This window comes from Coffea arabica, chromosome 6c (assembly GCF_036785885.1).
Source record: "Coffea arabica cultivar ET-39 chromosome 6c, Coffea Arabica ET-39 HiFi, whole genome shotgun sequence".
Lineage (NCBI taxonomy): Eukaryota > Viridiplantae > Streptophyta > Magnoliopsida > Gentianales > Rubiaceae > Coffea > Coffea arabica.
In genome coordinates, this window is record NC_092320.1 from 10,230,704 (window position 1) to 10,253,371 (window position 22,668).

Below are 22,668 nucleotides of genomic sequence, written 5' to 3' on the forward strand. Positions count from 1 at the left end.
GGCAAGATTACTTCGGGCATGCCCCAGCTTCGAACATGGCCCAAGCGCGCAAAGGTTCTGTTTCATGGGAGGTCCCAGAACAAGTTGCTCGGGAAGGAAGCCAACTTGAAAGGCATTGTGATTGAAATTATGCACGGCTGGCTAGCTTTGTAGATTATTGCTGAGAAGGATGATATTACCGAAATTAAGAGAAACAAAAATCAAATGTGCAGTTAAAGCATTCTTAGGAAAAAGCAAAACCACTCAAGTACTGAATCCGCCAAAATCAACTATTGAATCCACAAAGAGCAAAACCACTCAAGCACTCATCTTTGCTTTCCCTGTTAAGTATCTCTCCTCTACAGCAAAACACAAAAACTAAGGATATTAGTCGTGGTGGCTAGTGTCAGCTCCTTTCCATTAACTATCAAACTGGTAGTTGACAGCAACAATGTACACGAAGAGTGAGTACTTTTGCTTCAATCAAGGATGAGCCAAATCATACCCGTCTTGAGAATAGGTCAGTACATAATTAACCAATACACTTCAGATACCTGGGATGGATTCCTTTTGAATGAACTGCTTCAGAATAGCTTTCTCTTCATCAATACGCTGCTTCTCTTTACGATTCTGGGGTTTCACCTTTCTTTTCTCTTCAAGTATCCACTTGAATAGCTCACGTTGTTGGTCTTCTGGGACAGGCTTTTGCACCTTCACAGGCACTTCAGGGGAAGGAATAAAGGGAGGTTCCTCATGCACTGGACTGGTTGTCTCAACTGGAGGAGGGGGTACAGCTTCTACAGCTTTGCTGCTCTCTGCATTGATCTGTTTCTTTTTTGGCATGATGAACAGATAGGCTGCAAAAACACCCATTGAAGATTAGCAATTGGCTGGAGATATCAGAATTTGAGGGCTTTCTGTGTGACAGAAATAAGAAGTTAATTCAATATGCTCTAACGTAAATGATCTCAAGTTGGAAAACTAATTACCATTCAAGAAGCAAGAAATATCAATTCTCATCCTTTTTTCTCCACATCAAAACTCATACATCAAAGATGCCCCAAAACTAGCATGCTGCATTTCAAATTGTTGCAAGTTTTGAATTTATATGCATCAAAGCCTCAAAGGTCCCACGTTAACCAAATGTAAACACTGTATCTTTAAGTATTACAGGTAGCAAGAAGGATATTGCACAGAGAAAGTTTTAAGAAGTAATTGATCAGGCCTTCTGATCCCGCCACAGGCTGAGATGGCAGCCAATTCCATGGGCAGTGTGCCTGGACATAGCCCTACAGGTCTGTTTATGGCCTTTACAGAACAAATATTTGTCAACAATACTTGCAGTAAGTTGACAAGCATCTGTCCACGTACAGACAAACTATCCCACATATGCTTGGTAAGTAAATAGCAAAATTCTGGATTTCGAAATGGTTGTAAGACATCTCTCTTTTCAAGGTTTTAGATTAGTTTACCAGTATCCTCTTAGCTATTCTTACTTCCTCACCTCAACAGCAAGATGACATAAAAAGCAAAAAGGTTGAAAAACTTTAGTATTGAACAAAAAGTATCAGCGCAAACAACTTAGACTAGGATTTGATTCCCATTGAGAAAGATCTCATCCCCGAATAAGTCAAACTATTCTTATAACAATGGTTTTGATCAAGGCAACAGAAAATTTTGATCTTAGCATAGATGGTGGGGTTCTATAGTTAAACAGCCCACATACTCACGTATAAGAGCCAAGCAAGTGTGTTGATTGTAACAATAACTGATCCACTCGGCTATTTATCAAACCTAAATACTTTCTTATCCATTTACCTACAAACATAAAAAATAGTAGCCTGTTCATGTTGTTGACTACAAATGCATAAGAGACAAAAGGGGTATAGCCAAATGAAAATCAATAGCTAGTCAAGATTTTATGTCATATATTTTGGCTGACATGGTTCATTAGCCCACTTCAAGAAAAAGAGATTCCCTGCCTCAGTCTGCAGGCAAAATACTTCGCTGAGTCCCCTGAAAACCAAATCTAAAAGTTCACAGTATTTAAGTCCATGTCGCAGGTTCATCAACAGCAGGCAAAAGGAAATAATGACTACAACATCTTACTACACGTATGGAAAAAAAACCTTCCATTTAATTCCTGAAAAAAAAAATCAAAACCAGCCATACACTGCCCTGATCATTCAACATTTAAGTGTCAGCACAATGTGACGTCCTATCATTAAATCAAACAGAACATAGGCAACCATTCCCCCAGTCCCAATATCCCCACCTCCCTTTCCTCCAACCTTCTGGGGCCGAAAGGGACATGCCTCAAACCCCATTTCAAACGATCACCGCCAAGCACACTATCCTGAACAAAATGCATGGACGTATAAAAATGCAATATTGTCAAGAAGGACGAGGAACCCAAGTAAAACAGCAACTCAAGAATGCGGGGAAAAAAATGAAGAAGCTGGGCTTCAATCGTTCAACACAGAGCATCTTCATAAATCCCCGCAATCACCATTTCACAGAGCAAATTCAGCAGTAATGTAGACGTGCATTTATAAGCAAGCACGTACAGAAATAAGTAGCGCGAGCGCAAGAAAGAAGGATAGTAGTATTGGAGTTGTTTTTTGGGGGGGGTGGGTGCTGACCTCCAAGAACAAAGTTGGAAATTAAAGCAGCACGCCAATAGAGTTTCATGCGTCTGATTTTTTGGTCAGTGGGAAGCTGAGGTGCTGACCACGCCGCCGAACTTGGATTACTATTGGAACCACCACCCTCCATCTCTTTCGTTTTCGGCCTTTCTCCGCCTCTTCTAGCTCTGAATCAACCGATCAGACTGTTGTTTTGGGCCCCAACAGTCCTAAATAGTTTAGTTCTTCAGCTTTCACGTTTCAATTCAACGGCCATTGACGGATCTGAGGCCCGTTAGGTTAGGAACTGGTGCTCCGCGCTTCCGTGCCACGTTCATGCACTGCTTATAGAATTTTATTTTGGTGTACAATCACCCAAAATAATAAGTATATCACTAGTATTTTGGGTTAGTTCAAATAAATCCCCACAAAAAAAAAAAAAAACTTGCCTTCCTCACATCGCCTCCCGTATGGTCCGATGGTGGTTTAGTTCCCGTCAATTCCCCGTGACCATGTTGGATCACCCACCTAAATTAGGACTAGAAGTAGGTGTAAATGTAGATAATGACAAGTGACAAAAAAAAATTCACCCCCCCCCCCTTGTGCTTGTGCTATTCCAAATTTCTCAATTAGGTATAATTAGGTCGAAAACCCCAATTTTAGGATGAATTTGGCATGCTCAATGCATATGCATTTGTGAATTGACCAAAATTTCCTCCCTATGCTATGGAGGGTTAACGTCCCTGTACAACAAAATGAGATTGCCCGACCCAATTACACACGATTAGAAACTCATAATAGCACAAGGGGTAATGTGGGGAAAAATTATTTTTTGAGGGGGTTTATTAGAATTAACCCTTATTTTGCTTTAAGAATGACATTATATTATTATTCTTTTAGTATCTAGATTAGTACATTTTTAGGATCAATCTTCTATATACACTGACAATATATACACTTTCGTCACTAGATGTATGACATATAATCCGAATTTGAATTTGAAACTCAAATTTTAAATATGTGTCATATATCTAACCGTGATAGTAAATACACCGTCAGTGTATATAAAATATACTCATATTTTTATATCTACTTTTTTAGCATCTAGAGCTGATATGCAGCAACAAAAAACAAAAAAAAAAAAAAGAATGTAACAAAAATTGATATGCTTTTGATTGTGCATCAACAAGTGCTGAACCAACGATATATTCAAGTTTGAGCAATTTAAATCTTTCCTTGTTGTTTCTTTTGCTTTTCCATTTTTCTCTTTTTTTCCCTAAATAATTTCAAATTTTCCGCTTATACTATAAAGACGATGCATTTTTTTGGGAAAAACCTTTAGTAGCTTAATTGTATAATATAGATTATTCATGTAACCTGCAGTTTAATAAAATGTTTCCTCGTATAGACTAGTGTAGGATGAGTAATAATAATAGGTGTTACATTCGGCCAAACCAAAGGAAAAAAAAGGTTATCTTCCTGCTACCTTGGAAATTACTGGCCCAAGAATTAATTTGCTCACTTGGTGGAATTTTGAATCACTGCTATGTATATTGAACAATATCAATATATTCTCATCTATATATTTAGGAACAAGGACTACTGTCCAATGATGAGGTCGATTAAATGAGTCGAATGGCGGAACTCCACAGTTTGCACTTCAACCGTTGTTCCTCGATCGGAAACAATTTGATACATACCAGCATAAATTTCTATCCTTAACTAACTTCTGCCAAATTGGAAGTCGCAGACTTTGCTGTTATAAGAGCGTTAATTTGAGCTGACAATGCTCATCAATTTCCTGTCAAATCCAAGATATTTAGGCAGTATAATTGAAGTGGAAGAAAGCTCTTAAAAGAACCTAATCAAATGCCCTCTCTCAGATCTCCTATCACATTTGAAGTTGAAACTGATCTACAGAACAACTTTGTTTATCCCTTTTTTTTTTTTTTGGGTAGAACAAAGCAAAGCTGTTTATAAAAACGTGTTTCCTACAATGTACATGCACGGGATCGAGGGAGTCAGGAGACATGGAGGGCCTAATTGTTTCACCGGGAGGACCCTTGATCGCAAAACTACAATCCTCCCGTATTAGGCATTAGCTACAGTGCTAGACTTCTCATGGCTCCAAAAGCTGCTGCAAAATTGTGAATCATCGTTATCAACCATATGGCTTTCCTCTCCTGCAGAACTCTGCCCCACCCCCGGCCCCCAAAAAAAAAAAAAAAGGGTTTCTTTTGGAAGGCCTTGATTGATCACAATAATGATTGAACGAGCCAGTCTAAAAAGTGAATGGTTTTTGTTTTACATATTTCACCCATGTCAACTCATGATCTGTGAAGTCTAGAGCTTTCTTCTATGTCAGCCCCACGATGGTCTAAGTATGCTCCCGACAGCCATGTACATTCTCTATGGGATTGCAAGTTTTAAACATTTTAACTGCTCATGAGGTTGAGCTTCCTAAAAACTCTACATCAGTCTTAACAAATAGAGTAACTAAAAAGATTCCAACGCTTACTTCTGTTAGGAATAGAAGGTCTTGTTTACTTTTTACATGTAAGGTACGCTTGAATATCATCAAATAAAAGACAAAAGAATTGGTATAAAATTAGTGAACTTAAAGAAACTAAACTATGACAGAAGAGGATATTTGAAAAAAAAAAAAAAAAAAAAAAAAGTAGAGGCAACCGTATGAGCAAGCTAGAATAAAGAAAGTGAAACTATCTCTGGATGATCCAAAATATACTTCATTAAAATTGGTAGCACACGTAGATAGATCAAGAACAGGATATCCACATTTTGGTTATCATCCTGTTCAAATCTATCATAAAGGATAAGAAAATAAATCATCACACAAATTTATTTTCGTCCTTAAAATTGATTATGAGTAGCTAGATATTATTTGAACGAAAATCCATACCTTCAACATTCTTAGATCTCGAATGGTAAATTTCCCATCATCACTTCCAGAGGCCAGCATACAACTTGCAAGCCTAGTTACAATCAGATGACTACATAAGTAAACTAACTTGAAGAAAGATTATACGACATTGTCAAATGAAAGCAATTTTAACACCTGTTCCATGAGATCACATTGACATCTGCATCATGTGCTTTTATCGACACTGCTGGAGACTTCCCTAAACGAGTATCCCATATTGCAATCTTCTGATCCACAGAGCAAGAGGCAAATACATATGGTTCTGCAGGACTCCACTGTAAAGAAATAAGTGACTTGAGTAATGTTCAACTAGAAATACAAAACAGAACTTTTACCACTTAGCAATTCATAGATCAAGTGATTTCTATCTCTTGGAGATGGAAATTCTGATTGAAAAATTTTATTGTACCTGTAAATCTTCAACACTTGCAGTATGTCCAACAAAAGGAGCGGTATCCACATTCCAAGTTGAACTGGATGTGGGCTCCCACAGATGAATACAATTCTTGCAGTCCCCTATCGCGATGAAAGAAGCATCAATTTTGGGTCGAATACAACATTTAGAGTTGCTGGCTGAATGCATGAAACAATAAACATGAAGCAGTACCTGATACAAGCCTTCCAGGGACAAGAGGACTCCAGTCTATAGCATAGCCTTCATCTTTATGCCCAAACTTGATTACAGGAGATTGATTAATTACTCCAGAACCTCCACGGCTGGTATCCGTCTCTGATTCTGCCAAAGCACTTAAATGAGAGCTGAAGTCCCAGATCTGCAAAGCCATCGGAGCATGCACAAATAAGAAATTAAAAGAACTGCATGCCTTCTAAGTATCTTAGCTTTCCAGTAACAAACACCTAAAGGCACAAAAAACCCATTTGTGAACTCACAAATTGGTTGGATGGTTCAAGTCAAATTTAGGAAAGAGTTTGATTGTCAATTCTATAATGACAAGCACTCCTGGACCCACTTTTCAGTGCCGCTGAGGTTAAATATGTGATGCCAAGGCCCTTGCATGTTCCATCAACTAAACGGAGTACTAACTTGAGTTTCAGAAAACCATAAAATTTCCCTCTAACATTTCTCTTTGTTTCTATGGTATTAGAAAACTCGAGGACAGAAATTCTCTCCTACCACCTGCCAATAAGATGGTGGAGGTACCATGGACTTTTCTAATGGTTTTGGTTCATATCTCCGACTTAAGAGGCTGCTAGTGCAACCTCACACACAGTTCAACAATACATTGAAACTCTTTTAACTTGCACACAGTTCAAATAGCATGGTATTGAAGTGGAATCCAAAATTCTGGACTTAATTGACCAAAAACTCAGGAGCAAGAAACGGACCTGGACATGACCACTATCTGACCAAGAAGCGCATATATGGGGAGTTTGTGTCATTGCACGTATTCTGTTAACACATCCTTCATGAAACACCTTGCGGAGCTGTTAGATTCATTGTAAGGCATAAATTGTTAGGCAGGAAAAGAGAATTATATGAAACTGAACAGGTTTTACATGAAAGGAAGTATGATATACCCGCAAAACAGGAGGCTCAGAACCACTGCCCTCCTCCTCATCATCCGTGTCACTGTCATCACCACTATCACTATCCATTTCCGAGCCATCAGCATTTACTTTATTCGGAACTAGATCTCGTCTCTTGCCAGAAATGTTAGATACTTTAAAAATTCCAATATAGTTCCAGGAAGCTTTCTCTGCCTATAAGAAATACGAAAAGAAAAAGAAGCAAATCAGAAGCCCACATAAAAATAAATATAAATACAAACAAAAGAGCTTGTTCAGTCAATGGTCTAAGAAACAACAAATGCAGTAATTTTCCAGTTGCAAATGCTCAAGGAAGATTAAGACAAAGAGGAACACTGTAGAATAAATTTTACAGTATCTTCCAAGGCAAAAAAAAATTTTTTTTTTTTGATATACGGAATGATCTCTTGACTAAAAACAATTCCATAAGCCTTTTAGCTTAGCAAAAGTATCCCACCAAATTAAACTCTTCCTGCATGAACTCGTGAGTTTTTTGGTTAGGGTCCAATAAGACGGGATAACCCAATAAACTCACCTGAGTTCCGGCGACACAGTACACTGTATGAGGGAACTCTGTGCGCACCAATCCCAACGAGTCGTGAAGAATATCAAAACTGCTCAAAGCCAAAGAAAATAAATAAACAAACAAAACACTTTGATCCATTTCTCATCGAGCAAAACCCACAGCTCCCATTCCCACCCACTTCAATGACAATAAAAAAAAGGTACAGAAAAATAGTTCAGAGCAGACAAGCACACTGATACAGCTAATTAACAAAAATCACACCTAGAAAATTAACTAGGAAAGAAGTGAACAGTACTCAAACTAACAATTGAGATAGAGAGAGGAAAACAGTACCTCAAACAGGGCCAGCCAATATTGAAGGCATGGAGAGAATTGTAAGCAGTAGGGTCACACTCAAGCTCTTCTCCTTCCTCCAGCTTATCCACTCCTGGCTGCCACACTTTTGTTGGCACCGACGGCGCAGAATTTGATGACGACCCATCTCCTTTTTTAGCTCCCTGATAAAGATGTTCATGTCAAAATTCAACCTTTAATTGATTTCATAACTGATTTAACACGTATAAAGGAATAAATGGATAAAAGATGGTTTTTTTTTTCCCTTTTTCCTCTTATATGCTTGAGTTAAAAGAAGACGCAAAAGGGCTAGTACTAAAATTCGACCTTGTTCTTACGCTTGGCCTTCTTGGGATTCTTGAGGCTTCGAACCATTTTCAATTGCAACTAATATTCGTTTTGTTTGAGGGTGAGGGGCGGAGGAGAGGGAGTGAGAAATACGGAGTTTTATCTGAGGGAGCAGAACACTAGAACAGAATATGCACACCACTTTAGGGGTTTAGGGCTTTAGAATCGTGCGTGGAGCGGCGGACAAAGGTAGACGGGGCTCCAGTTTAAAATCCTTTACTTGGAATTCCTTATGTGCCACGCCACATTTGTAAGATTTCATTTTTTGCTATGAAGGCAATATTAGGGTCTCAAAAAGTTAAAAATGGTTAAGACCAAAGATTCTGCTCTACCTTTATACACACAGTTAATTCACATGCAGCATTCAAAAAGATTTAGTAAATTTTAAATCAAAATTCGTACGTACTAAGCGTATTTCTCATGGGTTGGATAACAATCGGATAGAATGAACCTCAGAACTACCAATGTAAGTCGTCCATAGCTTCAATCTGTTGCAAATTTGGGTGGATGGATACAAAATTTTAGCAGTGCACAAGTTCTGGAAAATTAATGGAAACTTGCTTCTAAAGTTATACTACTGAAAGGGTCGTATCGTATGTAACTCCAGAGGGATTTAGTGTGCAGAAGCCAAAGTTGCTTCCCCAGTCTGCAATTAATGTCTAAACTTCATTCAGCTTTGATGCCAATGTAATTAAGATGGAAACGTGAAGCAGGGACATGAAAATGTCTTGCACGTATAAGCTATGTGGACGTCTCTCAGACTATCTACCCGTATACATACTAATCAAGAAAAGGACTCCAGAATCTGCAAAAGACATAGGCAACACACGTAGGGCGACGAATGCTTCTGAGATCCAACCTCCTTTGCTTTTGTCTGCGACTAGAGAGCCCGGTCAAAGTTAGTATGATCTATGACGATACGCAATTAGCAAGTCAGTGTTATATCCAACTCTTTGGTCTGCTGTCAGTCTACTTGTTCTGCTGTAGTTGTATGTTCATCCATGTACTCTGAACTTGTGAAGAAAGGATCATTTGTGTCTCTTTTGCTCTTTCTGACAAAAAGGAACAAAATCATTCAGATAGCAGAAAGACTAAAAGAGTTGTAAAAATTGGACAAAGCAATTTTTTCTTTTAAATTACTTTAGCTGGACAAAGCGTATTGGATGGACAGTATACAAGAAGCCTGGAATTCGCCCGACTATACACGTTAATCACTAACAGGCCAAGCATTCTGTTTTGGTTATACACTTCAACAAAGAAAATTCTCCAAACATGTGATGACGCGTGCATGTGTTAATGGTGGTAAGCATTACAAGACGGAAATAAAAGAACCTATCTTTCAATTTTGTGCTCTGCACAAGAAAATCTTTTCAAAAAAGTGATGATGCACTTTCTTCTTCTTTTTTTTTTTTAATGCACTTTCTTCTTCATTGGGGTTTCATATCAACAATTCGAGCAGTGCGAAGTAAAAAACAACAAAAGCGAATCTGATCTCATCTCAAACATAAGCTGCTGACAAACCTGGGCTCTCGCTGTCTAGTAAAGAAAACAAGTATTCCAAAGCCCACGATGATTGCAATCTTTATCACCTGAGAATAAGAACAATTATAAAAATTAGCTCCAGTTATCTTGCTCTTCTGCGAGTATGTTAGTGTGCAGCATTAAGTAATATCACCATGTTCTGGAGTGTCAGATCAAAATCCATAAGGTATTGATAGTGTATGTTGCACCATGCAAAGGACTGGGTCAAGAAGTACTTCAGAAAGATAAACTTCTACAAGAATCATGATTATGCTCACAAAAGCAGTCATAAGACGAACATTTTCCAATTAAATGTATCAGGTGCACTGCCGAAAGAACCATGCTAGATGACTACGTACATATGGGAAGAATCATATAACTTAATTAACCTGTCCAACAAGTCCACCAGAGGCATCATTTGAGGAGCTCTCCGACCTTGATATTCTAGGACTCTGAGATTCTTTCTCACGCTTTTTCATCTCATAGTCAGATCCATGCTGCAAAATTGCTAAAACTAATTACCTTCAAATAACAATCCAGAATTGATAGCTAAATTAAGCAGAAGAACTGTACGTGTGGCCTGTGTGATCTGAGTTTGATCAATACTCCTCTATTACATGGAATGAAATTTGTAAAGCTGAATTTTTAATCAACTCTATTGGGGCTAACTAATTGCAATGGATATTGCTGATTACCCAATAATATATACATCAATGATCCTAAAATTGAGGTTATCAAGTACGTATGAATAACTGAAAGGGTAAAACAGTATGTGTGCTATCCAAAGAATGTTACTGCAACTTCAGAAAAAACAATAAAAGTCAGATACCTTCCTCGTATCGCCAGATGAAGAGGAACTGTTCTTCTTTTGATGGAGTTTGGCTTCAGTAGCACCAGTTCCTAACAAATTCATTACTCTCTTACCTGCAGTTGTGATACACAAGTGTTTTGTGTCATTTGGGAATATCCACATGCCAGAATTTTCAGAATTAAAATTCTCCTCCTCACAATATTTTACTGATTTTGATTTCTTTATAGAAGCCACTAGAAAATCAGTTTTTGTGGAATCGGTTCTTCCTTTTCCTTCTGCATATGAAGTGGCAGAAGAGTGCTGTTTCTCAGCAGACAACCGAAATGAGAAAGCTCTTTCAGAATGGTCAGTATGCATTCTACCAGATGTACTAGCTTTTTCAGTAGTTGATGATCTCTCTAACTGTGCACATGATTCCATCCATTCAATTGTACTCATTTCTTTTTCTACTGGTCTAATGGCTGCCACTAATTCACGCTCTGATGTCTCTATCACCTTACTCCATATGTTGCTAACAGAACTTTTGCCAGATCCAAAAGGCTCTTCCCTTTCATCAGAAGTAGCCAGGGTCGGTTTCATGTCCCCTGCAACAAATGGATTATTGTTCCTTCCTGAAGTTGTTTCTGTTGGTTCAGTGACATCCTTTGGGCCACAGTCCTTCAAATGACCTCCCTTCCCAACATTTTTCGGTTCAGATCTGACAGTTGGTGCTTTTACAGATGATTTCACATCCTGCTGGAATCCAGGTGGACCACATCTTGAATTTTTGTATGAACAAAAAATACATATACAACTTGAAAAATCAAATGCAGCAACATGCTAGTGCTAAAAAGTCTTGAAGTACCTTAGGCAGACTACTTTCAAAAGCACTAACTAACTTTCTCACATTGCTAGGTGTTTTCTCCAATGGACCTCGTTTCGGAGATTTACCGACATCATCATCCTCCAGCCTAATAGAAGCCGAACTGCTCTTTTGTAAAAAATCTAATTCAGTGTTTATGGAATCAGATGACTGTTCTTTGCCAAAAACCAGATTTACATCAACTTTAGGCACTGATGGCTGAGTGTCAGGCTCCTCTTCAGATGCAATCTGGTGAGCTTCAGTTCCATGAATCTTAGGAGCAGTGAATGTCCCTGCTCTTTTATCCATAGCCTTCTAAAAGAGGCGGCTTGACTGTTAGGAAATCTAACTGATTTAAAAATATTTTTGCCCGGAAACAACAAAGTTTATCAAGCAACAGTTTTGATCCTTAACTGGGTTTACTTGGAGGAGGTTTACTTCTTCCCTTTGATAATTAGATTGTAAACCAGCAGGGGAAACATCAGTATTTGGCGATAGACTGGCTAGCACTGTAACATTATTAAGGGTCACAACTTTGGGAACATTTCTTGTTTGTGATTCTTCAGAAGGCATAGCAGTCATATCATCAACAAAATTCTCTTCAAAAGAGGTAGAAGCAGTTACACATACAGGCGATGTTGTAAATGTTCTTTTATTTTCTTTTGCTGCCAAAAATTTGTCTGTCCTATTATATATTCTTAATTCCTAGTCAGAACTAACCTGAGACCTGCTGCTCGGCCTGGGGGGGCAAAGTGACAGAACCACCAAATGAAGTTGCAATTTCTGGATTTTCATTGCTAATGTAGGAGAAACTCTCTTGTTTCTTTTTCACTGCTGCTTCTCTCTGCAAAAGGGCTCGTGCACATGCAATTGTTAAATATATATATATCATAAGCTGCTGGAAGCAAGCAGAATTTAGCTTAATTTTAGCTACTAAGTTGCGATATATAACCAAATTCTATCGCCATTTATCTTTCTTACGTTTTGACATACAGATTTTAACTGACTCTTCTACAGAAATGCCGTCTTGGAAGCCTTTTAACTACCCAAAAGGCAATGCAGCTCTATCTCAGACGATATGGTATCTAAATAATTCTGCATTCAGTAAGTAGAAAGGAAGGGCAAGAAATGTGCTTTGCGGTGAAGGTGGATTTGGGAAAGAATTGTGACAGGCTCTGTTGATATTTCATACTCTGACTATCATAGAGGCCTTTTAACAGTTATCAGTCTTATGACCTTTCATTTATTAATTGAAGCAGTGAAATGCACAGCATCATTCATGTAGCAAGCCTGGTTTCAGATTGTAATCAAATGATTACAAGTCAAACAAAAGCATGGGTACACAGTACCTTTAAGCGGATGCGATTTCGCTCTTCTTGATTGAGAACAAACTGTAACTTCAAGTGCACATGCCCACCTCCATCAAGAGGAAATTTTTCATCCCAAGAAACCTTTTCAACAATCGACATTGTCTGAATGCCTGCCATGAACCCTTATCAGGCTCCGTGTGACTAAAATGATAAACCAGTAGGTAATATCTTTAAGTGATTTGGGGATGTGTTAAACCTGTGAGAGCTATTTCATTTCCCTCAGCATCCAGAAGCCTAACAACCAAATTGTCGTGAAGAGTTGTCAATGGGCTGCATAATGTTAAGCACATTAAGAGTCTTATCTTTCCTTGAGTTAATAAATTAAGAGGAACATCAATACAAAATAAAACTTCAAGTAGGGTTCATTACAATAAGAAGTCCCCTGTATCTGAAGTTAGATACTCTCTTTTCCCCAGGGAAACTGCATCACAATAGATATTCATCAATACATTCTCTCCAGTGTAACTATACAAGTAAGGGTGCTGAGGTCTTGCACCTTCTAACAATCCACCAAAACCTTAAAAGGGAAGGAGGAGAGTTGACTACTTACGCTTCAAGCATGTTGAAGGAAGGCCCTTGAATTCCATAACTGTGGTGCATCAGTAGAAATAGGTGTACTTGAGAAAAGTTTTAAAAACTTTCGTTCTGAAATATAACAATAAAGGGAGGGAGTCTCTCAATACCTGAAACTTGGACAGTTCCTGGCATCAGAAATGGAAATCTGGAATGGAAGTTGACCAAATGAGCTAAAACGAAGAAGAAAGTTCAGGGATTATTATTTTTGCGGCAAAAGATTCCAGTTTAAAATTCGAGAGTTTCAAGTCAATTGCAATCCGTATGAAATGCTGGAGACTCCTTGGACAGTTACGAATTCCTGGGCAGAAGTGGAATGCGGATTTCAGATTGGATGAAATAATGGAAGCCCGCAGATGCAGATGTGGTTGGACTGGAGGAAAGGAAAAATTCATGCTGGGGTCCAGTTTTTTTCCCAGCTGCTTATTAACCACCTCAAAAGGCAGAACGCCAAATTTGTACTTCTGTCTCTACTCTCTCCTCCGCCTCAGCTGTGGCTTTTTCGCGAAATCGTCAACTAATTGTTGTCAGGAAACTAATTCAGTAGTATGAGATTATCAGATTATTGTTGGTGCAAGAAATGGAACGAACTGATTTCTGACTCTGTTATTAGGCCAATGTAATTCAGCAGGATTGCATGGATTGATTAGAGGTTTCGAAACTTTTAAGCACGCATAATCGTTCCACGTGGGGAGTTAAAGAGCCCAATGTTTACAAATGAAATTGGCGGACGTTCTGCGAACTCCAATAAATGCAGAAACCATCATAGCCCTGGAAGTCCATACCATCATGAATGCCCAAAAATTTGATCGCATTATTGCCTAAGGAATATGATGGACCTGCGGAACACAGGCCCGTAGGCAAGATTACTTCGGGCATGCCCCAGCTTCGAACATGGCCCAAGCGCGCAAAGGTTCTGTTTCATGGGAGGTCCCAGAACAAGTTGCTCGGGAAGGAAGCCAACTTGAAAGGCATTGTGATTGAAATTATGCACGGCTGGCTAGCTTTGTAGATTATTGCTGAGAAGGATGATATTACCGAAATTAAGAGAAACAAAAATCAAATGTGCAGTTAAAGCATTCTTAGGAAAAAGCAAAACCACTCAAGTACTGAATCCGCCAAAATCAACTATTGAATCCACAAAGAGCAAAACCACTCAAGCACTCATCTTTGCTTTCCCTGTTAAGTATCTCTCCTCTACAGCAAAACACAAAAACTAAGGATATTAGTCGTGGTGGCTAGTGTCAGCTCCTTTCCATTAACTATCAAACTGGTAGTTGACAGCAACAATGTACACGAAGAGTGAGTACTTTTGCTTCAATCAAGGATGAGCCAAATCATACCCGTCTTGAGAATAGGTCAGTACATAATTAACCAATACACTTCAGATACCTGGGATGGATTCCTTTTGAATGAACTGCTTCAGAATAGCTTTCTCTTCATCAATACGCTGCTTCTCTTTACGATTCTGGGGTTTCACCTTTCTTTTCTCTTCAAGTATCCACTTGAATAGCTCACGTTGTTGGTCTTCTGGGACAGGCTTTTGCACCTTCACAGGCACTTCAGGGGAAGGAATAAAGGGAGGTTCCTCATGCACTGGACTGGTTGTCTCAACTGGAGGAGGGGGTACAGCTTCTACAGCTTTGCTGCTCTCTGCATTGATCTGTTTCTTTTTTGGCATGATGAACAGATAGGCTGCAAAAACACCCATTGAAGATTAGCAATTGGCTGGAGATATCAGAATTTGAGGGCTTTCTGTGTGACAGAAATAAGAAGTTAATTCAATATGCTCTAACGTAAATGATCTCAAGTTGGAAAACTAATTACCATTCAAGAAGCAAGAAATATCAATTCTCATCCTTTTTTCTCCACATCAAAACTCATACATCAAAGATGCCCCAAAACTAGCATGCTGCATTTCAAATTGTTGCAAGTTTTGAATTTATATGCATCAAAGCCTCAAAGGTCCCACGTTAACCAAATGTAAACACTGTATCTTTAAGTATTACAGGTAGCAAGAAGGATATTGCACAGAGAAAGTTTTAAGAAGTAATTGATCAGGCCTTCTGATCCCGCCACAGGCTGAGATGGCAGCCAATTCCATGGGCAGTGTGCCTGGACATAGCCCTACAGGTCTGTTTATGGCCTTTACAGAACAAATATTTGTCAACAATACTTGCAGTAAGTTGACAAGCATCTGTCCACGTACAGACAAACTATCCCACATATGCTTGGTAAGTAAATAGCAAAATTCTGGATTTCGAAATGGTTGTAAGACATCTCTCTTTTCAAGGTTTTAGATTAGTTTACCAGTATCCTCTTAGCTATTCTTACTTCCTCACCTCAACAGCAAGATGACATAAAAAGCAAAAAGGTTGAAAAACTTTAGTATTGAACAAAAAGTATCAGCGCAAACAACTTAGACTAGGATTTGATTCCCATTGAGAAAGATCTCATCCCCGAATAAGTCAAACTATTCTTATAACAATGGTTTTGATCAAGGCAACAGAAAATTTTGATCTTAGCATAGATGGTGGGGTTCTATAGTTAAACAGCCCACATACTCACGTATAAGAGCCAAGCAAGTGTGTTGATTGTAACAATAACTGATCCACTCGGCTATTTATCAAACCTAAATACTTTCTTATCCATTTACCTACAAACATAAAAAATAGTAGCCTGTTCATGTTGTTGACTACAAATGCATAAGAGACAAAAGGGGTATAGCCAAATGAAAATCAATAGCTAGTCAAGATTTTATGTCATATATTTTGGCTGACATGGTTCATTAGCCCACTTCAAGAAAAAGAGATTCCCTGCCTCAGTCTGCAGGCAAAATACTTCGCTGAGTCCCCTGAAAACCAAATCTAAAAGTTCACAGTATTTAAGTCCATGTCGCAGGTTCATCAACAGCAGGCAAAAGGAAATAATGACTACAACATCTTACTACACGTATGGAAAAAAAACCTTCCATTTAATTCCTGAAAAAAAAAATCAAAACCAGCCATACACTGCCCTGATCATTCAACATTTAAGTGTCAGCACAATGTGACGTCCTATCATTAAATCAAACAGAACATAGGCAACCATTCCCCCAGTCCCAATATCCCCACCTCCCTTTCCTCCAACCTTCTGGGGCCGAAAGGGACATGCCTCAAACCCCATTTCAAACGATCACCGCCAAGCACACTATCCTGAACAAAATGCATGGACGTATAAAAATGCAATATTGTCAAGAAGGACGAGGAACCCAAGTAAAACAGCAACTCAAGAATGCGGGGAAAAAAATGAAGAAGCTGGGCTTCAATCGTTCAACACAGAGCATCTTCATAAATCCCCGCAATCACCATTTCACAGAGCAAATTCAGCAGTAATGTAGACGTGCATTTATAAGCAAGCACGTACAGAAATAAGTAGCGCGAGCGCAAGAAAGAAGGATAGTAGTATTGGAGTTGTTTTTTGGGGGGGGTGGGTGCTGACCTCCAAGAACAAAGTTGGAAATTAAAGCAGCACGCCAATAGAGTTTCATGCGTCTGATTTTTTGGTCAGTGGGAAGCTGAGGTGCTGACCACGCCGCCGAACTTGGATTACTATTGGAACCACCACCCTCCATCTCTTTCGTTTTCGGCCTTTCTCCGCCTCTTCTAGCTCTGAATCAACCGATCAGACTGTTGTTTTGGGCCCCAACAGTCCTAAATAGTTTAGTTCTTCAGCTTTCACGTTTCAATTCAACGGCCATTGACGGATCTGAGGCCCGTTAGGTTAGGAACTGGTGCTCCGCGCTTCCGTGCCACGTTCATGCACTGCTTATAGAATTTTATTTTGGTGTACAATCACCCAAAATAATAAGTATATCACTAGTATTTTGGGTTAGTTCAAATAAATCCCCACAAAAAAAAAAAAAAACTTGCCTTCCTCACATCGCCTCCCGTATGGTCCGATGGTGGTTTAGTTCCCGTCAATTCCCCGTGACCATGTTGGATCACCCACCTAAATTAGGACTAGAAGTAGGTGTAAATGTAGATAATGACAAGTGACAAAAAAAAATTCACCCCCCCCCCCTTGTGCTTGTGCTATTCCAAATTTCTCAATTAGGTATAATTAGGTCGAAAACCCCAATTTTAGGATGAATTTGGCATGCTCAATGCATATGCATTTGTGAATTGACCAAAATTTCCTCCCTATGCTATGGAGGGTTAACGTCCCTGTACAACAAAATGAGATTGCCCGACCCAATTACACACGATTAGAAACTCATAATAGCACAAGGGGTAATGTGGGGAAAAATTATTTTTTGAGGGGGTTTATTAGAATTAACCCTTATTTTGCTTTAAGAATGACATTATATTATTATTCTTTTAGTATCTAGATTAGTACATTTTTAGGATCAATCTTCTATATACACTGACAATATATACACTTTCGTCACTAGATGTATGACATATAATCCGAATTTGAATTTGAAACTCAAATTTTAAATATGTGTCATATATCTAACCGTGATAGTAAATACACCGTCAGTGTATATAAAATATACTCATATTTTTATATCTACTTTTTTAGCATCTAGAGCTGATATGCAGCAACAAAAAACAAAAAAAAAAAAAAGAATGTAACAAAAATTGATATGCTTTTGATTGTGCATCAACAAGTGCTGAACCAACGATATATTCAAGTTTGAGCAATTTAAATCTTTCCTTGTTGTTTCTTTTGCTTTTCCATTTTTCTCTTTTTTTCCCTAAATAATTTCAAATTTTCCGCTTATACTATAAAGACGATGCATTTTTTTGGGAAAAACCTTTAGTAGCTTAATTGTATAATATAGATTATTCATGTAACCTGCAGTTTAATAAAATGTTTCCTCGTATAGACTAGTGTAGGATGAGTAATAATAATAGGTGTTACATTCGGCCAAACCAAAGGAAAAAAAAGGTTATCTTCCTGCTACCTTGGAAATTACTGGCCCAAGAATTAATTTGCTCACTTGGTGGAATTTTGAATCACTGCTATGTATATTGAACAATATCAATATATTCTCATCTATATATTTAGGAACAAGGACTACTGTCCAATGATGAGGTCGATTAAATGAGTCGAATGGCGGAACTCCACAGTTTGCACTTCAACCGTTGTTCCTCGATCGGAAACAATTTGATACATACCAGCATAAATTTCTATCCTTAACTAACTTCTGCCAAATTGGAAGTCGCAGACTTTGCTGTTATAAGAGCGTTAATTTGAGCTGACAATGCTCATCAATTTCCTGTCAAATCCAAGATATTTAGGCAGTATAATTGAAGTGGAAGAAAGCTCTTAAAAGAACCTAATCAAATGCCCTCTCTCAGATCTCCTATCACATTTGAAGTTGAAACTGATCTACAGAACAACTTTGTTTATCCCTTTTTTTTTTTTTTGGGTAGAACAAAGCAAAGCTGTTTATAAAAACGTGTTTCCTACAATGTACATGCACGGGATCGAGGGAGTCAGGAGACATGGAGGGCCTAATTGTTTCACCGGGAGGACCCTTGATCGCAAAACTACAATCCTCCCGTATTAGGCATTAGCTACAGTGCTAGACTTCTCATGGCTCCAAAAGCTGCTGCAAAATTGTGAATCATCGTTATCAACCATATGGCTTTCCTCTCCTGCAGAACTCTGCCCCACCCCCGGCCCCCAAAAAAAAAAAAAAAGGGTTTCTTTTGGAAGGCCTTGATTGATCACAATAATGATTGAACGAGCCAGTCTAAAAAGTGAATGGTTTTTGTTTTACATATTTCACCCATGTCAACTCATGATCTGTGAAGTCTAGAGCTTTCTTCTATGTCAGCCCCACGATGGTCTAAGTATGCTCCCGACAGCCATGTACATTCTCTATGGGATTGCAAGTTTTAAACATTTTAACTGCTCATGAGGTTGAGCTTCCTAAAAACTCTACATCAGTCTTAACAAATAGAGTAACTAAAAAGATTCCAACGCTTACTTCTGTTAGGAATAGAAGGTCTTGTTTACTTTTTACATGTAAGGTACGCTTGAATATCATCAAATAAAAGACAAAAGAATTGGTATAAAATTAGTGAACTTAAAGAAACTAAACTATGACAGAAGAGGATATTTGAAAAAAAAAAAAAAAAAAAAAAAAGTAGAGGCAACCGTATGAGCAAGCTAGAATAAAGAAAGTGAAACTATCTCTGGATGATCCAAAATATACTTCATTAAAATTGGTAGCACACGTAGATAGATCAAGAACAGGATATCCACATTTTGGTTATCATCCTGTTCAAATCTATCATAAAGGATAAGAAAATAAATCATCACACAAATTTATTTTCGTCCTTAAAATTGATTATGAGTAGCTAGATATTATTTGGAAGCCAGCTAGATAGGTTACTCTCTCTCATTCTCCTACTGATCTAACTCTAATCACTATCACACGTTCATGCTTTTGATCCTATGGCATTGAGCAAATAAAACAAGAAACAATTAAACCTAGGCAACGTATGGGGACTTAAGGCAATAGTTTATAGGACCACCCCACTGATCAAATTCAGCTAACCATGAACCAGACCACAAGATAGAGCCATTAGCAGGATAGCAGCTTCTTTCTCATCTTGCGGAAACACGCGATGAAAGGCTAAATTCTTACTCAAAGTGAATAAGAAGTCCTCGAAACCACTCTTCTTTTGTACTGCATGAAGATTTTGAGACGACTCAGCAGAAGTATTGAGTTTGCACCTCTTCTTGAACTGACCATTGTTCTTTAACTTGTCTTTGTTTTGCACCTTGACCTTCAGTGGTGCTGTAGTGTCATATGTTGGAGGGGATGTGCCGTTTGCGGCTGCCGCAGCTGCAGCCATGGCCCTTCTTGCCTTCCTTTGCCTGATCCCACATGCGTTGCAAAGCGACTGAAACAGTGGATGAAACTCAGATTAATTAGAGGAGTGGAAGCAAAAATTGAGACCAAAACCCGCCAGGAGCAAAAGACTCCTAACCGCTGGTGTGTGTTTGGTTCTCATATTATCGTCTGATTATCATGTAACTAAACGAGATCATTCGAAGTTTAATGAACAAAGATCATACCTTAGGGCCTTTTGGACCACTTCTCCAAAGTGGGGTCTTGGTTGTGTTACAATCAGCGCAAACCCTAATTGGAGTGTTGCTGATGTTTGAGGAACTGTTGCTGCTGAAATGATCAGCTTCAGGAGAAGCTGAAGTTGGCTGCTTCTGATGATCCTCAAATTTCATGGTGGTGGTGGTGCTGCTCGTTATCTCCTTCAGGTCAGGCTTGTTCATCTTCTGCATCAACTTCACCTTTGAAGACACCCACTTATTATTAACTGGATTGATCTCCTCATGATCATCAGCTTGGTTTCCATTAGTATTATTCTTCCACAGAGATATCTTTGAGCCTTTGTTAGCCTTCTTCTCTGGATCCTGTGATCCAGTGTATGGAGCATGATTTTCAACCTGAGAGATGAAAGCAAATTATTTTTGTTTCCGGTCAGAAAACATAAAAGCAAAATAACTAGAGAGTGAAATAAGAAGAGTAAAGAAGCGATCGTTGCGATCACTGAAGCACGGATTTCTTGTACTGCATGGATATACCTGTTGTTGGTACCGCTGCTGGTGCATTTGAGCATGATAATCTTCAGTTTGATCCAGAGCTATACTGCGGAAACCAGAAGAAGAAACGGAAGATGACGAGGCCGTTTGGTAATTTGGAAAGAAGAACTGAGGACGATCGTGTTCATCATGATCTTGAATGGGATCGCGAACAGAAAAAGGAGACGGTGATGCTGAGGTAAGGTAGTTTGGAATCATGGGGAAGAGACAAGGACAAAGAATTTCGAGTTTTCTGGTTTCTGCTTCAGGGGGGGTGGGGAAAGAAAGAAGGTTTGAGAGTGGCGGTGGGGTGTGGAACTTGCTATATATGCCAGGGAAATGTGATCAGCCTAATGAGATACAACGGCCAAAGGGATCGATCTAAAAGGGCCTAATGAGAAGAGTTGGAAAAGGGTTTTAAAGGGGCGGGGTACGGAAATGAGAATGAATGAGCTGCAAAGATGGGGCTGTGGGTGGCCTAGACATTCACGTGACTTCATGACAACCAAACAAACAGGTTAAGAGGACAAACTAAAAGGAGAAGAGCAGAATGCTACCACACGACCATTTGACAGAACCCTATCTTCAAAAGTTGCCATCCATCGGATTAAATCTTAGTTTGAAATTGATGCAAAATATATATATATATATATACATATATATATATATTTTTTTGTACTAGTGGAGAAGGTATATAATATCATAGCCACACATAACCTTCAGCATCGCGCGTCTCCCCTTCACATCGGTTCCTCTAATTTTTCTTAAATTCATTACCTTCGAGTTGTTTCTCCACATTTTTTCTTTTTTATCATTCGTCATTTATCTACTCTACTCCTACTCTAATCCAATTTAGGAAAAAAGTCAACTATACCTATAAGGGAGCCAATTTAGAGGGACTGAACTACTATCGAACTACACGAATATACTACGCGACCCATATAGATTTGAGGAAATCACAAGTCCAAGTTGTTCTTCCACTTGGATATCCAGAAATGTTAAAAGTCTAAATTACGTTAATGGCATTGAGATTGTGGGATCGATGTCATGTTGGACACTATAGAATACAACAACCTTTTGCTTTTGACTTGTAAGCCATGAAAATAGTGATTGGACATGGTTATAACGACAATGACCAACCGTGCTAACCCTTGCATTTAAATCAAATTCTGCGATTCTTGAGTGTAAAGATCAAATTCACCTCCTTACATAGATGTGTGTGCTGGTTTAGACAAATTACAAGATCATCCATATTAATTAGACGGCATTCTTAGATATGTCTAAGTGCAAAGAAAAACGATCCAAAATTAGGCTTTGCAGCAAAAACCAACCCTTAAATTCTCTAGTGCAAAGTGAGAAGGGTGAAGCCTCTCCTTTTCCAAAGTGTAGATGTATGCACGAAATGAAGGCAGCATGTTCTGATGACCCAAGATCTGTAGATGGTGCCCACATTATCAATAAATCTTTCTATGCTTCCTCCTCCTCTTCTGCATTACAATATACTTCTTCAAATGGCAATTAATGGCTTTCGGATTTTTCACAGGAATACGGAGGGCATGTTGAGGATGATGAGAAAGAAATGGGCTAAGATCTGCATGCCAACATATTCTCATTAACCTTAATATAGCCAAAAACTCATTGAATGCAGTGCCGG

The 22,668-nt window shown here is 38.7% G+C and overlaps 5 protein-coding genes across 7 annotated transcripts; all 5 read right to left on the reverse strand.

Moving 5' to 3' along the window:
* Positions 1 to 248: 248 nt before the first annotated feature.
* On the reverse strand, positions 249 to 3,005 carry LOC140008439 (uncharacterized). The gene is made up of 2 exons (XM_072052768.1): positions 2,622 to 3,005; positions 249 to 836 (listed from the first exon to the last, which is right to left on the reverse strand). The coding sequence occupies exons 1-2, from the start codon at positions 2,752 to 2,754 to the stop codon at positions 526 to 528; spliced, it is 444 nt and encodes a 147-aa protein (XP_071908869.1). The 5' UTR covers positions 2,755 to 3,005; the 3' UTR covers positions 249 to 525.
* A 2,479-nt stretch (positions 3,006 to 5,484) lies between these two features.
* On the reverse strand, positions 5,485 to 8,502 carry LOC140008615 (protein HEAT STRESS TOLERANT DWD 1-like). Its single transcript, XM_072053439.1, has 9 exons — positions 8,279 to 8,502; positions 7,952 to 8,115; positions 7,628 to 7,706; positions 7,084 to 7,266; positions 6,892 to 6,990; positions 6,152 to 6,317; positions 5,954 to 6,060; positions 5,680 to 5,819; positions 5,485 to 5,596 (listed from the first exon to the last, which is right to left on the reverse strand). The coding sequence occupies exons 1-9, from the start codon at positions 8,324 to 8,326 to the stop codon at positions 5,485 to 5,487; spliced, it is 1,098 nt and encodes a 365-aa protein (XP_071909540.1). The 5' UTR covers positions 8,327 to 8,502.
* A 409-nt stretch (positions 8,503 to 8,911) lies between these two features.
* On the reverse strand, positions 8,912 to 14,271 carry LOC140008440 (uncharacterized). 3 transcript variants are annotated; one of them, XM_072052770.1, is made up of 12 exons: positions 13,526 to 14,271; positions 13,393 to 13,431; positions 13,212 to 13,263; positions 13,039 to 13,112; positions 12,822 to 12,952; positions 12,193 to 12,316; positions 11,887 to 12,071; positions 11,476 to 11,787; positions 10,650 to 11,363; positions 10,210 to 10,317; positions 9,821 to 9,888; positions 8,912 to 9,351 (listed from the first exon to the last, which is right to left on the reverse strand). In XM_072052770.1, exons 1-12 carry the CDS (start codon positions 13,548 to 13,550, stop codon positions 9,264 to 9,266), a joined length of 1,920 nt encoding a protein of 639 aa, XP_071908871.1. In that variant the 5' UTR covers positions 13,551 to 14,271; the 3' UTR covers positions 8,912 to 9,263. The 3 variants fall into 3 exon arrangements, with proteins under 3 accessions (XP_071908871.1, XP_071908870.1, XP_071908872.1); XM_072052769.1 differs by having other exon boundaries at positions 10,650 to 11,366; positions 13,526 to 14,270; XM_072052771.1 differs by having other exon boundaries at positions 10,650 to 11,366; positions 11,887 to 11,981; positions 13,526 to 14,263.
* Positions 14,272 to 14,468: 197 nt separating this feature from the next.
* Positions 14,469 to 17,266, reverse strand: LOC113692378 (uncharacterized). The gene is made up of 2 exons (XM_027210775.2): positions 16,896 to 17,266; positions 14,469 to 15,110 (listed from the first exon to the last, which is right to left on the reverse strand). Exons 1-2 carry the CDS (start codon positions 17,026 to 17,028, stop codon positions 14,800 to 14,802), a joined length of 444 nt encoding a protein of 147 aa, XP_027066576.1. The 5' UTR covers positions 17,029 to 17,266; the 3' UTR covers positions 14,469 to 14,799.
* Positions 17,267 to 19,726: 2,460 nt separating this feature from the next.
* On the reverse strand, positions 19,727 to 21,625 carry LOC113691554 (uncharacterized). Its single transcript, XM_027209730.2, has 3 exons — positions 21,018 to 21,625; positions 20,493 to 20,879; positions 19,727 to 20,317 (listed from the first exon to the last, which is right to left on the reverse strand). The coding sequence occupies exons 1-3, from the start codon at positions 21,231 to 21,233 to the stop codon at positions 19,964 to 19,966; spliced, it is 957 nt and encodes a 318-aa protein (XP_027065531.1). The 5' UTR covers positions 21,234 to 21,625; the 3' UTR covers positions 19,727 to 19,963.
* Positions 21,626 to 22,668: the final 1,043 nt, after the last annotated feature.

Bases quoted from the DNA above. Each gene is read 5' to 3' on its own strand.
- LOC140008439 (XM_072052768.1), bottom strand. From the start codon at position 2,754: ATGGAGGGTGGTGGTTCCAATAGTAATCCAAGTTCGGCGGCGTGGTCA. The intron at 837-2,621 runs GTCAGCACCCAC...GTGTTTTTGCAG, and splicing joins TTCCAACTTTGTTCTTGGAG to CCTATCTGTTCATCATGCCA.
- LOC140008615 (XM_072053439.1), bottom strand. From the start codon at position 8,326: ATGGTTCGAAGCCTCAAGAATCCCAAGAAGGCCAAGCGTAAGAACAAG. The intron at 7,707-7,951 runs GTACTGTTTTCC...GGCTTTGAGCAG, and splicing joins ATTGGCTGGCCCTGTTTGAG to TTTTGATATTCTTCACGACT. The intron at 7,267-7,627 runs GTGAGTTTATTG...TATTTCTTATAG, and splicing joins ACTGTGTCGCCGGAACTCAG to GCAGAGAAAGCTTCCTGGAA.
- LOC140008440 (XM_072052769.1), bottom strand. From the start codon at position 13,550: ATGCCAGGAACTGTCCAAGTTTCAG. The intron at 12,317-12,821 runs GTACTGTGTACC...GCCCTTTTGCAG, and splicing joins GAAATCGCATCCGCTTAAAG to AGAGAAGCAGCAGTGAAAAA. The intron at 9,352-9,820 runs GTTTGTCAGCAG...CCTTTTTGTCAG, and splicing joins ACTAGACAGCGAGAGCCCAG to AAAGAGCAAAAGAGACACAA.
- LOC113692378 (XM_027210775.2), bottom strand. From the start codon at position 17,028: ATGGAGGGTGGTGGTTCCAATAGTAATCCAAGTTCGGCGGCGTGGTCA. The intron at 15,111-16,895 runs GTCAGCACCCAC...GTGTTTTTGCAG, and splicing joins TTCCAACTTTGTTCTTGGAG to CCTATCTGTTCATCATGCCA.
- LOC113691554 (XM_027209730.2), bottom strand. From the start codon at position 21,233: ATGATTCCAAACTACCTTACCTCAGCATCACCGTCTCCTTTTTCTGTT. The intron at 20,880-21,017 runs GTATATCCATGC...TTCATCTCTCAG, and splicing joins AGCAGCGGTACCAACAACAG to GTTGAAAATCATGCTCCATA. The intron at 20,318-20,492 runs GTATGATCTTTG...CCACTGTTTCAG, and splicing joins GTGGTCCAAAAGGCCCTAAG to TCGCTTTGCAACGCATGTGG.